This window comes from Alosa sapidissima, chromosome 22 (genome assembly GCF_018492685.1).
Source record: "Alosa sapidissima isolate fAloSap1 chromosome 22, fAloSap1.pri, whole genome shotgun sequence".
In the NCBI taxonomy this organism is placed as follows: Eukaryota; Metazoa; Chordata; class Actinopteri; order Clupeiformes; family Clupeidae; genus Alosa; species Alosa sapidissima.
The window spans coordinates 6,952,094-6,966,824 of NC_055978.1; the positions used below are offsets into that span (position 1 = coordinate 6,952,094).

At 41.7% G+C, this 14,731-nt stretch overlaps 1 protein-coding gene across 1 annotated transcript; it reads left to right on the forward strand.

Moving 5' to 3' along the window:
• The first annotated feature begins 643 nt into the window (after positions 1 to 643).
• Positions 644 to 8,985, forward strand: pus7l (pseudouridine synthase 7 like). The gene is made up of 8 exons (XM_042079207.1): positions 644 to 1,845; positions 2,293 to 2,452; positions 2,917 to 3,112; positions 3,982 to 4,080; positions 4,423 to 4,504; positions 5,317 to 5,597; positions 7,601 to 7,654; positions 8,063 to 8,985. The coding sequence occupies exons 1-8, from the start codon at positions 975 to 977 to the stop codon at positions 8,417 to 8,419; spliced, it is 2,100 nt and encodes a 699-aa protein (XP_041935141.1). The 5' UTR covers positions 644 to 974; the 3' UTR covers positions 8,420 to 8,985.
• Positions 8,986 to 14,731: the final 5,746 nt, after the last annotated feature.

The following is a 14,731-nucleotide window of genomic DNA, read 5'->3' on the forward strand; positions in this document are numbered from 1 at the left end:
GGAAAATGTTTGCATATGTATGTTTGAGAATGAAGAGGTTGTTTGTCCATTTCACAACTGTGACACGCGCACACATACACAAAAACATACACACACACACACATAAATACCCCCCAACACACACAAAACAAACGCGCGCACACACACAACCACACACACACACAACACAAACATATAGACGCAAACACATACTGCTAAACACCTCACACATTATGACCACATGGCTGCAGTCACAAACTCAGTGCTTTGGCTGTATGTCTATTTTAAAAAGGGAATTGGGGTTGGGAGTCCCAGATGACTAATTACCCTGCTGATTATTCAAACCACTAACCTTTAACCTTTGTCAGGGCATAATTAACTTTACAGATGATGTACCTTAGTTAAAACTGTCTTGTCAAGCCTCAAATGTTTTTTTTAAACAAAACTTGTACAAGTAATAAAAAAACAACAAGAAAAAAATAAAGATATTGTGGTTGGAGTTATTTGTTAAGTGAATAAAGCATTTGCGGTTTCCCTACTCTCTAAACGAATTGAGGATATTAGCCGATCCATAACTCATATGTTCAAGCTTCCAGTCCTGCATGAAACATGAAATATGCCACGGTCTCTTTAAGATTAGGCCTACAACCCACGTGATGCGGAAATACAATCACTAGCGCGAGCCAGCTGACACTGTTGACATGTGGATGCTAGAAATGTGCTGCAAGAGCTGAGTTGTCTGTTTGTTTGAGTTGTCATTTAACCGTTAAGTTATACCCGGGTAAGACGTATTCATACAATGGCTGAATGGACTATAACAATGTTAGGTTGCACAGAATTTAACGTTATCAAAAGTGAAGCTGTTGTGACTAAAAACAAACTGACGATCTAAGTTCGGAATGCCATGCAGCCTCCAGTCGTGAAGTCACTCTTAGAAGTAAAACCTATCACCTGAAGGTTATGCGTGTTTACTTGGCAAACGTTTTCTCTTTAGAATGGAGGAGAATTCAGAACCAGTGCTCCCCTATAGTTTCGTATCAAATCATGAAGGGTTCCTGGGCACCATCAAAATCTGCACCCAAGATTTTGTCGTGACAGAAATTGACATCAACGGTCAGCTGGTGACCAAAGCCAACGATGGGTCACCACCAGGTCAGTTACACAAGGGTAGCGAAAAATGCCACAATCCTAAACGACCTAGGATTGAAGTGAACACTCTGTCCAGCCTCGAGCCAGGCTCGGAGAAAGCCACAACCATCCAATGTGGCACTGACCAAGGTAAAGATGACAAAAGCGAGCTGCTTCAGTCAGACTCTTTTGATCTGAGTATAATCTTGGGGCCTTCTGTGTCTGAAGAGCTGGAACTTTTCACCACTGCCTTGAGACTAGAAGGCAAAGCTCCTGTACGTGATGGTGATGATGATGGCGATGGTGCGAAGACAGGGAATGGACATTTATCCCTGGGCACGTTCACTGACAAAACCCAAAGAGCCAGCGTCCACAGAGCTGTCCGCCACAACTATCCGTTTCTGATGACTGTAACAAACCAGGCGGAGATCCTTGTGAAAGAAGACTCTGACTTTAAAAAACTCTCCAGCCTTGTTTCTGAGGAAGAGTGTGAGGACTTTTTTAGGTTTATAGACGCTAAAGTCTCTGGATCTACATTCACATTCAAGCCTGATGCCAGTAAGGAGCATAGGACCTCTGTGCATCATTTTCTCTCTGGTAGATTTGGAAAGCTGGTTGAAACGAAGAGCTTCACCAACCAGAATGGCAGTGCGATCACGGTGAGGTTGAGAGAGCGAGGAAGACCAAACAAGAAGAGGCCAGCTACTGATGCAGAAGGAGAAGATATCACATACACCGGTGAGAGAAACACAGAAAGATGACGCAGTGTGACTTTTCCTCCCGCTGAGAAGCTAGAGCTCTTTATTTTTCTGCAGATTGGCTAGTTCATCTGCACTTACATCTTAAAGTTGCATGTCACAAATTGATAATTGTCCTTGTCTTCTGTCATGGTTCGTGCTTTTACCATAGAGTTTTAGTAAACATGCACTTTTAACTAACTTACTAACTAACTAACTAAGGAGGGTGCTTAAGTTCTTTAAGTTCACTGTTCCAAGTTAAATCCGAAACATTTGACCCTGTGAGTTACGTGCATGTAGGTAGTTTTTTTTTTTGTGTGTGTGGAAATGGCTCTGGATCACACTGTCAGCTAAATGACATAAGTAATACTAATCATTTTTATTATATAAAAGTTTTTGTTCTTGTCTCAGTATTTGCTTCCCTGCTGCCCTGTGTGTGTGTTTATAGGCTTCACTCTGCGTAAGGAGAATCTGGAGACGCTGGAAGTCATTAGTTACATGGCTGCAGCACTGGGCGTCCTGCCCTCACACTTCACCTACGCTGGCATCAAGGACAAGAGGGCCATCACCTACCAGAACATGGTGGTGAAGAACATGTCGCCACCACAGTATGGACAAATTCCATGCCAAAGCACTAGGCCTAGAACAATCAGATCAGATCAGATGAGCCTCTATTGTCTCCAGATGGAGAAATCTGTTTTGGCTGTATGATGTAGATTTTTTTGTTTGTGTTTTCTTGTACACCAGTAAAATACAGTTGTGTACAGAGAAACTAAGGTTTTGTTTGTTGATGTTTGTAAAATACAGTTGTGTACAGGGAAACTGAGAGTTTGTTTGTTGATAATGTTAGTTTAAACACTTCACATCACATCACATCAAATCTTTGCCAGACTGAAAAAGAAGATGTACTCTTGAGCAATTGTGGCACTTTAAACAAGACTTGTTTATGTTTAGGGTAAAGTGGTAGAACATCTGCATCAGTGATTATTGTCAGCATTCCTTTAATTTCTATCAGCATTTTGTTATTTCTCCAAACCCTGAGAAGTTTCCTCTTGTTGTCTGCCTTCAACAGACTGAAGGAGAAGGCATCTGAGTTTGAGCCGAGAGGAATCAGCCTGTCTCACATCCGTGCTGCATCAGAGCCTCTTCACCTGGGCAGACTCCAGGGAAACCACTTTGACCTTGTCGTCCGGGAACTCCGGCTCCATCGCAGCCGTCTCCATGGCGACCTGGAGAAGCTGGTGAACGAAGCCGTGGAGAATGCCAAGGTAAGCATCATGAGGATGGGGAGTGTTCATGTAATAGGCTAGCTCACAAGACAACAGTATCTGGAATATTCTATCTCAGATACAGTGCCAGGGTCTGTCCAAAACGGAAGACGGCTGTCTGCTGTCTCGCTGCCTTCAGCTCTCTAATGAGTCAGTTGCCGTAGCAGGCATCAAGGTACCAGCTACAGTACGAACTTTGTTTCGGACAGACTAACAAGATATCAACACAGAATGTTGTTGCCAAGATACTAGAAAGCAGAATAACAACATTCTACTGCAACAACAACTGCTCACAATTAAATAGAATATTGTACATTGAAGGCACCATGAAAGATTCAAAATTCGGCAAATCGAAGGTATCTTAGAAGGCAGCATTTCGTAGAAATATTTGATTTGGACAGATGGCAAATACACACAGAAACACTCTGAACTTATTATTTATTTATTTTTTTTAAGTATATTTTTTGGGCTTTTTTTGCCTTTATTTGTATAGGACAGTGAAGAGTGAGACAGGAAGTAAGTGGGAGAGAGAGATGGGGTGGGACCGGGATATGACCGCAGGTCTGATTCGAACCTGGGTCCCCGTGGGCACTTGGACCCGTATATGGTTTGAGCGCTGTGGCGCAGCAGGCCTGAACTTATTTTTAAATGAACAAATTGATAGATAGATCGATTGATAGATAGACACTCTAAATTGTTATATGAGCATTGTCCATATTTCAAGATCTCACATTGTTTATCCATATTTCAGTTTAGCATACATTGGTAGTTCACTGGTTGATGGACAAATCAAGGTGTTAAGATCACGAAGATGATGCAGTTGGACTCAGTAGAATAGATGTATTTATCTGACTCTTGCTTTCCCACAGTTGCGAGGCTTTGTGAACTACTATGGACCACAGAGGTTCGGAAGCGCACAGAGTATCCAAGCTGACCGAGTTGGGCTTGCTCTGTTAAAGGAGAATATGGTACGTTCCGATTACTTCTAGAATCATTCTCGTGAGTAGTGCTTGTAGTAGCCTCAGTGTCAGAGTAGGTGAAGCTGACAATCGGAGAAGAGGGAAAACCTCAATAAATAAAGTGAATTAAAATATATATATTTTGGAAATGCTTGTCAGTATTTTTGGTCACTACACACTAATTAAGTACCACATCAGGTTGATTATAGTCTCATGGGAGGCATGTGAGGAACTTGTTTTTCTCATAGATTTTCTGTTTGAGAAGGTCATAAGGCCTGTGACTCCAGAATTTTAAATTCTATAAAAAAAAACATTTAAGTTTAAAGTGTGTGTGTGTGTCTGTGAGAGCAGGAGGCAGCCATCAAGCTCTTTTTCACTCCCGATGATGAGGATGACCTGCCAAATAAAGCCAAACGTCATTTCCTTAACACAGGTAATCATCCATCCATCCATCCATCCATTAGTCTATCCTTTTCTGTGGTAGCTATCTTGCGAGTGTCTTGTGAATGTTCAGTAATTGCTTTTAACTGTTTAGAATGTTTTATTGTATAATCAAAGATAAACATAAAGGAATCCTTAAAGGAAATCAATGTGTGCGTTATTAATGGATGTTTTGCAGTACACAACTACTAGTCATTACACACACACGCACACGCACACCTCAGTGTGTATTGTGCATATATGGATATTTGGCTTCATGTGTTTCAAAGTACACAAATAAAACAAGGGAGAAAAGACCACATTGTGCACAAGTTAATATTATTGCAGTAAAACTAACTTGTGCTTGGGGCATACAGTAAGTTGGGGCAGCAGTTGGGGCAGCCGTGGGCTACTGGATAGGGATTCGGATTTGTAACCGGAGGGTTGCCGGTTTGAACCTCGACCAGTAGGCACGGCTGAAGTGCCATTGAGCAAGGCACCTAACCCCTCACTGCTCCCCGAGCGCCGCTGTTGTTGCAGGCAGCTCACTGTGCCGGGATTAGTGTGAGCTTCACCTTACTGTGTGTTCACTGTGTGCTGAGTGTGTTTCACTAATTCACGGATTGGGATAAATGCAGAGATCAAATTTCCCTCACGGGATCAAAAGAGTATATACTTATACTTATGCAAAGTGCTTCTTTTTCTCCTATTTCTGACTTAGTTCCAAGTTTGGCCCAGCACACTGAGACTGAGTGAAGCCTGCACCTACAGTATCCCTCTGTTTCCACAAAGTACACCAATACCATCTTATTTCTTGCCTGCCAGGTAACGCCAAAGAGAGCCTGGCGCTGATGCCCGGCTACAAGGCCCGTGAGCGTCTGATGCTGCGTGCCCTCCATCGCTACGGCGCCGGTCCAGAGGGCAGTGCCCACGCCTGGCTCAGCCTGCCCCACGGCATGCGCGTGTTCTACCTCCACGCCTACTGCAGCCGCGTGTGGAATGATGCAGCCGCCCACAGGCTGAGGACGCTGGGGGCCGAGCCCGCGCAGGGTGACCTGGTCTGGGCAGCAGCAGGGGAGACCGCGGAGGCTGGCACACCAACACAGGTGAATAGATAAGTAACATGGAAAGTATAGTTTTGATTAGATTAAATCGACTTGATTAATTTGATTTATCTTTACTGACACTTTATACCCAAAGCCAAAGAAATGCTTCGGAAATGGGGTCTATACATTTGTTTTGAAATAGAAGTATGTGATGCGGGGTAAATGCAATACATATCACAGCACAACAGATTCTTAAATTCTAAATAGATTGACATCTATTAATTTCGTGAACAATTTTATACTATTGACTTAGAAAAATGTGGAATAACATTCAAAGCTACAATGTAGAGGAGACCTTAGGTAGCAGTTACTACTACATCAATCAATCAATCAATCAATCAATACCATTACCAGAAGATGAGGTTGCAAAAGTCATAGAGTAGTTGAATGAGACAGTGATAGAAGGAGGTAGAGGAGGGAAAAAAGGGAAGTGCATGGTAAGTGCATGGTAAGTGCGTGGTAAGTGCGTGGTAAGTGCATGTTAGGTTTAGAGTAGCACGCTCATTAATAATACCTTTTACCGGAGTGAAGCTTGAGAGGGTTTAGAACCGTAGTTCTCAAAGTGTGGGGGCGGGCCCCGCTAGTGGGGAATAGAGACATGTCAGGTGGGGCGCGATGAACAGGAGGAATTTTTTTTTGTGCTAATCTATAATAATGCCTTTTTTAAAAAAAAAAGGAAGATCATAGATTCAAAACAAAATAGCGACACAAACATAGGAGTCATAAACAGACCGACATATGAATTATGGCATATGGCCGAGACAAGTAATGCATCGTGGAACCAAAATGCAAAAAAAAACTACTGGTTTGGTATAGAAGTAATTTAGAAGTAGTATAAGTAAGTAAGTACATATACTCTTTTGATCCCGAGAGGGAAATTTGGTCTCTGCATTTATCCCAATCCGTGAATTAGTGAAACACACTCAGCACACCGTGAACACACAGTGAGGTGAAGCACACACTAATCCCGACGCAGTGAGCTGTGTAGTATGCAAAATGGCCACGGTCTTCCGTATGGGTTCCAGCTCTACCCACAGAGCACAGGAGGAGGCAGAGCCTGAGCCTTTGCCCAGGGGAAGGTCAGTCTCTCGGGTGATGATGCAGCCTGTGTGTGCACGTCATTTGGTTGCGTTTCCATTAGATGCCTTTGTCCTGGGGTCAAAAGTCAGTCTCTCTGCGGACTGGTTCACGGGTGGTGATGATGATGCAGCCTGCATTTCCATGTAATTTAGTTGTGTTTCCCGTGTGTCTCACTTAGTCAGCAATGACATCATCAATTAATGCCTCTTAAAAAAACTAAAAACACATAGAAGTGCACAATGTGAGATACATTAGGCCAAAATTAAGACATAAACCAAGACCTAATATACGTTTTATGAAGCTGAATAGCTGTAAAATGCCTTTTTATACAAATGCAATCCAGTTCTGCATCCCACTTCTTTTAGATGCCCCCTCTATGTATGGATATAAAATTAGTCAGGTTAAAAGTCTGGGGTCTAATCATTAGATTTTAAAAGCTTTAAAAAATGCATTTAACAGAAATTACCTCACAACAATGTATATGGTAAAAAAAAACAAAAGCATTACATTTCACAGTTTAAAAATGGACTGAAGCCATTTAATCACAAATGACTTGAAGGCTGAAAAGCTATTAAAAAAAAGGCCAGTACCATTACATTAAGTTTGATTTCGACTCCCACTACTTTTGGATTCCTGTTGCTCTTATCTAGATGGATGTAGTAACGGTGTCTCCCTCCGGTTAAAAGGCTGCTGCCAGATCATTAGATGGCTGTGTAGTTGTGTGCAGTATCGCTCCACTGTGGCCATTTCCTATCAGCCAGCTGTTGTGGTGGAGCTGGTGTTTGAGGCTGGATTAGCTTCATAGTGGCTGTAAAAAGGAAATGTGCCACCTGCTTAATAGATCCTATTTTATGGTGAGATCATTGACTATTCTCTGTGCTCCCACCACCCACCCCCCCACACACACACACTCTCTCTTTTAGATCCATGTGGTGACGGCAGCCGAGGCGGAAGAGGGAGTGTTTTCACTTGAACAGGTGTGCATACACTCACTCTCTCACTCTCACTCTCTCTCTCTCTCTCTCTCTCTCTCTCTCTCTCTCTCTCTCTCTCTCTCTCTCTCTCTCTCTCTCTCTCTCTCTCTCTCGCAAACCCTTTACACCGACACAAACACACACACACACACTCTCTCTCCACCATCAAGCCGGAGGCCCTTATACAAAAAGCAATAAAAAAATGTTGCATGCAAATTATGTTGTTGAAAGAATGTTACATTAATATTGCCTTGAGTAGGGTGATTGTAAAGGTCTGCAATGCAATTGAATCCCTTCAGTGAAATAAGTATATGCAGTATGTGTTTATTTTGATGATGCTCTCTGTGCATAGTGCATTTAACTTGCCTACCCACAATCCTCTTGGTCACACAACATTTGGTGTCGCGGCAGGTGGTTCTGCCGATGCCAGGGAACACCGTTCGGTACCCGGAGAACCTTCTGGGCCAGTGGTACCGGGAGAGGTTGGCACAGGACGGCCTTGGCTCCTGCCGGTTCCGAGTCCCTGCTCTGAAGCTGAACGTGCCGGGCTGCTATCGCCCCCTGCTAGCCCGCGCCCACAACCTCACACACACACTCCTCACACACCACAGGGAGGAGGAGGAGGAGGAGGACACACGCGCTAGAGCTGATGATGACGACGGGCAGTCGAAGCAGACACACACACCGTCTCTGTCTCTGTCGTTTGATTTGGACGCTTCCTGTTACGCCACCGTCTTCCTCAGGGAGGTGATGAGGTGTGATCTGTGAATCTCGTCTCCATGGAAATGTCTCGTCTCCATGGAAATGCCATAACGATATTTTTTTAGACAGTATTACGGTGTGATATAGTTTTGTGTTCACAATAGAGAAAATGCAATACAATTACAGACACATCTTGTGTGGGTCCCCACATATAATATTGTGCTCAAATGTGATATAATATGTTCTTTCAGAAAATTAGAATATTATATTCTGAAGTGCTGGTTAAGTAAAATTATTTTCATGTTGGCAAGTCATGACCAGTCTTCAACGTCAACTGTGTGTTTGTGCAGGTGCTGATATTAGTTACACTAATTAGTTAACTAATTAAGTACCATAATAGTAGAGTATAATAATTATAATTCATTATATTGCATTAGTGGCTAGTTTCTTGCTCATGGACTAATCTTCTAATCTAAAACATTTTTCTATGAATTAGTATGACAAGGCCTTATCCATGAAGGGGAAAACTATCAGAGATGTTTAAGAGTGGCCACCAGGTGGCAGTACCACCCCACGACTGCAGTTGAAACTGTTTTTGAGTCATTGAAGAGTAAACTTTTTTTGTTCCTGTCTCTCTGTCCACTTTCATATCTGTTTCAATTTACTCAAAGTGCAAGAATAGCTACACACACACATACACAAACACATACACACACAAACAAGCATACACACACACACAAACAAATACACACAAGGATGCACATGCACACACATGTACACACACAAACAAATACACACAAACAAGCACACGAGCAAACACACACACAGGGGAAATTAAAATGTGCTGAATATAATCAGAATAAAATGGGGAAACCGTCAGTGTTTCCATAGATACTCATGCCCTAGTTTGGCAGTGTGATATGGAATTAAGTTGGTGCTACCCATGTCCTGAGGCGAATTTGTGTATTTCTGGTTTGGCTTTAAAAGGCACCCCCATGTCCTATTTCCCTTATGCAGACTTTAATAAGGTGGAGTGGAGCGGAGTCCCTGCACTCTAAGGGTAGTGTGTATTTATTTGTGTGTGTGTGAGTAGTGTGAATGTATGTGTGTATTTATTTGTGTGTGTGTGTGTGTGTGTGAAAAGTGTGTATGTATGTGTGTATTTATTTGTGTGTGTGTGTGTGTGTGTAATCTCACTGCATTCACATTGGACAGGATGTTGAGTTGTTGCAGAAATGTATATATATGTATGTATATACTGTCAGTACTGTTAGAGAGACACCAAGTGGCAATTCCTGTGTGTGTAAACATACTGGGCCACTAAAACAAAATTCTGACTTGGTTTTTGAAGAGCTCCTATGATACTGGACTCTGTCTGCCATGGCTCAACAAAAATTACCAAATGTGTGTGTCTGTGTGTGTGTGTGTGTGTTCAGGCCTTCTGATTACTGGTCAGAGTTTGGTTAGAGGTTATTTTAAATGCGTCAGTGCCATGTTATTGCCATCAGGTGGCGATATCGTATAATGGAAGTATTTACGTCTTTAGTGCCTTTAAACATTTTACACAAGGTAGTGCACATCAGGGGAATGTGCTTCGTCCTCCGTGTCTTGTGTGTCTTATTTTACATTCTTCAGGTTTCGAAAAAGTTTCCTCCTTCCAGTATATTGTATTTAGCCTAATTTTGGGAAAGAAAGGACACCATTCAGAGAAACGGTTGTAAAAACGTTCGAATTGCCAGTCGTTCCCAAACTTATGCATGCAAGCCCCGGGGTGTCGGTGTGAAATTTTAAATTTAGTTGAGGCTGCCTTACTTCAGTGAAGAATTTATGGATTTTCCCCCCTTTTTAGGCCGGGCTTAAAAAGCTGAGCGTATCGGATTTCCCCACATGGATGATTTTATAGGATGTGGAGCGCCCCTCCTATTTTTAGCCTGTTTAACATGGCCTGTGTGTGGGTAGTGTAGTGTGTAAATCTGTTATCCTGAACGGTCTCCACTACTTCATATTTTTTGTTTGTGTACTGCATATACAGTAGCATATTTATGTGCTTATATGCTGATATTGTGTGTGTGTTTGTTTGTGTATGTGTGCATTCATGCATGTCAGTGATCTATCCTGCACTGTCTGGACTAGTTCTCTAAGGTTACACAGTAGGGTGGGATGTGTGTGCACGCAATCCTGTTGTATTGCTATAATATCTGTGTATGTGTGTGTGCACACTTGTGTCCTTGTTGTAGTATTTATTGATATGGTAACTGTGTGCGTGTGTGTATGCTTGTAGTATTGGTATGGTATTTGTGTGTTCTTGTTGTAGTATTGGTATGGTGTGTGTGTGTGTGTGTGCTTGTTGTAGTATTGGGGCGTGTGAATGTGTGTGTGTGTGTCTTACACACGTGCACACACACACACACACACCAACCCAGTTGCACATGCACACCACACACACACACACACATATGCACACACACACACTAGAGTAGACCTAGAACTAGATCTCTCTCCACAGCCAACAACAGAAGACCAGATCAGATGACACAACAAATACTGGCTACCTGGAACCAGCTGTGTATGTGCCGTGGACATATCAGAAAAAAACAGACCAGTCTTTTATTGCTATTTTTGCACTCTGCTTCAGTTAGACACTCAATACCAATACTACAACAAGCACACACACAGATACTATACCAATATAAGCGCACACACATAATATACCAGTACAAACACACACACACACAGATATTCATAAATGAACAGCGCAGCACGGCAGCTTCAAACTTATTTACTTCAGCTGTTCAACTGTAAGGCCGCTGACCCACTTCTGAAATCTGCTCCCTCTCTCTCTTTCTCTCTCTCTGTGTCTCACTTCTTTATCTGTGCACAGGGGTACGGCCATTGTTTACTCTTGTTCTACTCTCAAGATGATTTTTATGTATCTGTGCGTGTGTGTGTCGGTATATTGTTTTAACAAGTTTGAAAAGGATAGCAACAACATTCAACATGGATTTTTTTAAATTTTGTGCACGGTGCTCCTAGTTTTCAAGTTTTCATGTAATCTTGTTTTGGATCCCGTTAAGATGCCAGTGTGTGTGTTTGTGTGTGTGTGTGTGTGTGTGTGTGTGTGTGTGTGCTAATGAAAAGTATTAGTGAACTGGAGCCCTGTGTAATGATTTACATGTGACCAACAGGGCTGTTGGCACCATTGTAACATGCTTATTCAAGAATCACCCAAAACACACACACACACACATTTACACATCTAAACACACAATTACTCAAACCATAGGTATTCACACACCTCAGACTTACAGTTACACATCAGTTACACGCATGACCACACATTTGCATAACCAACAGCCCAACACACATACTGTGAACATAAAAAAGATCACACATTTTTCATATGCACACACACACATGCACATCCTAAGAGAAGACAAGAGAGATTGGCATGGGAGGATTGGAGTTTGCGGAGGGTGTGCCTGTGTGTATGTGTGTGTGTGTTTGTATGAAGGAGTGGAGGCATACAGCCTCAGTTTCCCCCCCCAGGGGACAACAGTGTCATCTCAGCTAAGAGGGAAATTAATCATATGCTGTTTCCCTGCCAGAAATAGCATAGGAAGCACCCCTCTGTTGCTGGGCTAGCTTAGCAAGTTAATTAGCAACTAGCACTAGTGCGGTATTATTAGCTTCTAGTGAGTCAACATTCTCTCTCTCTGTCTTTCTCTCTCTCTTCCTCTATTTTACTCACAGCAGGAGAGCCAGTTAAATTAGTCAACCCCTTTGGCTTCTCATTTATTTAGTCCAATTCGTAAGCAAACATAGAGTTCCCCATTAGGAGTGTGCTGTTTTTGGTCGCTGGTTTCTATGGCCCAAGTTAACCAGATAATGTTGTGTTCTGGTTGAATAGTTCGCTGGCAGCACGGAGTGGTGGAGATGTGCTGTGTGTGTGTGTGTGTGTGTGTGGGTGGTGGTGGTGGTGGGGGGGGGGGGTATGTAGTGTTAATTTCGTCAGACGAGACGAGAGGAAATATGTTCGTCAACGACCTTTTTTTTCATGACTAAGACGAGACGATGACGAGACGGCAGTAATGTCCTGAAACACTGACTAAGACTATCTTAAGATGAATTATTGTTGACAAAAAAAGACGAGACTAAAATGTTTTGCATGAAATAAGAACTAAGATAAAATCTCTTCATTTTCGTCTACAAAATGAGAAGACAGAATATCTAGCTGTTACGTTTTCAAAATATTCCGAATGAGTTCATACGCAACAGCTTTCCTGTAGGCTAGTCTACGTGCTGTTGCTGCAACCCTGTGGCTGCAACACGAAACTACATGGAACAAGAACACTGGAGATTTCTGCCAGAGTTAACCAACTAACTACCTAAGCTTTATGCCACAATGCTACATACCCAGAAGTTGAAGCTTCTCTCATACAAATTAACATCCACCAGAATGTCCATACGAAAATGTTCATCATGTAATGTCAACTATTTAACCAGTTAGACTGATGATGCAAAGTTTGCTAGCAAGTAAGCTAATATGGAAAGTTCGCTAGCAAGTTAGCTATGGCTAAGATGGAGAGTCTGTTTGGGGAATGTGTTGTGTTTGGGCGCATATCGCCACCTAGCGAGGCGGAGTAAAACATTAATACTTTGGTCTACGACAGTGTTTCTCAAACTTTTTCAGTTTCAGGACCACTTAACTAACCCTAGCTAAAAAAAAAAAAAAGATTAGACCTACTTCAACAGTAGCCTATAATTAGTCTACACTATAGGCCTACTCACTGAACCACCTTGCTTATTGTCTTTGCACTTTGCTTATTGTGTGGATTCATACTGTATGATTTAAACTGGCATATCTTACATAGACAGTGTTGCAGAACTGTTTTTACATACAAGTTGGTTCAATATTGCAAACAACTCATCTATATTATATTTTACCACGTCTGCTCGCGGACCACTTGGGATAGCTTGCGGACCACCAGTGATTCCCGGACCACACTTTGAGAAACACTGGTCTACGAATATGACAGTGGTCCAGTCAAATCTTTTACTGTCTATGGTCAAATCCCAGCCGAGCTATAACTGTAGCTCGACTTACCTGTGCATGTAAACATACTGACTGACAAAAAATCTGAATGAGTAATTATAACAGACGAGTAGCCCTGTGGACACACAATACTGTTGGAAAATTGAGATGTGTGAAACACTATTTGACTCAAATGGTAATCAGAAATAATTTGTTATAAAAAAAGACTAAAATGTGTTGACTAAAACTGACTAAGACTAAGATACCTTTAGTTTTCTTTTGACTAAAACTAGACTAAAATGACGAGACTTTTAGTCGACTAAAACTTGACTAACAAAAATGATATTTGAATGACTAAATATGACAAAGACTAAAAAGGACATTTCGTCACAAGACTAAGACTAAGACTAAATTAAAAATAGGTGACAAAATTAACACTAGGGGTATGAAAACATAGACTCTCATTCATCAGTAATGTAAACACTTAAGTGACCTTTAACCCTTTCTTGGTTCATACACACACACACACTGTGGATGAAGTGTAGACTCAGGGAACCAGAGGAGACATAGTTAATTGAGTTAAAATCGTGATTCCCTTGCCTATACTTAGTGAAAAAAATAAATGAATTAAAAATAAATAAAGACTCTCAAAATTTGTCTTACTTTTTAATACCACTTACCGTTAAACAATTAAAATCAAGCTACTGCATCGTATACATTTCAAGTGAACGTAAATGTAAATTTAAATCAGGTTTACAGGCCAAGTAGGCCTACTTGCGTATACAAGTGTTGGTCTCTGCATTTACCCCATCCGTGAATTAGTGAACACACAGAGTTCTAAGACTGTGGCCATGCTAAGCTGTGTAAATTCCACTATTGTTAAACTCCACACCACATTTACATTGTGTAATTTTTTACATTTACAATGTAATTTTCCAAATGTTTTTGCATCCACACCAAATGCAATGTCACAGAAGTGTTTATTATTGGTGTTGGTTGGTGGAACACTGCACCTCAAAGAGTATTTTCCTGTAGTATCATTTTTGGTGTTGAAATAGACCGTTTTAATGCTTACAGAAGGCCTAAATTTAGCCGCACTATTGTGGACAACCTAAATCTCTAGTTCTAGTTCTGAAGTTCAAAAATGCAAAAGAAAGTGCACAGTAAGTATGAAGATGTTACGGCCAGGCTACAGTAGACGCGCAACGAAAGTGGAACATGAACTGGCCACTACACCAGATGTTACGGCTGTGTCTTCTATTTTTATTATATTTTACTCTACACATATGCTCCACTTCAGTTATGCTCTGTGTAGCCTGGACCTAAGACATAGTCAGTGTCGTTCG

What these genes read in the sequence shown, in the direction of transcription:
- pus7l (XM_042079207.1), top strand. Translation starts at nt 975, where the DNA reads ATGGAGGAGAATTCAGAACCAGTGCTCCCCTATAGTTTCGTATCAAAT. An exon ending in AAGAACATGTCGCCACCACA is followed by an intron (nt 2,453 to 2,916) that starts GTATGGACAAAT and finishes TGCCTTCAACAG; the next exon opens with ACTGAAGGAGAAGGCATCTG. An exon ending in ACGTCATTTCCTTAACACAG is followed by an intron (nt 4,505 to 5,316) that starts GTAATCATCCAT and finishes CTTGCCTGCCAG; the next exon opens with GTAACGCCAAAGAGAGCCTG.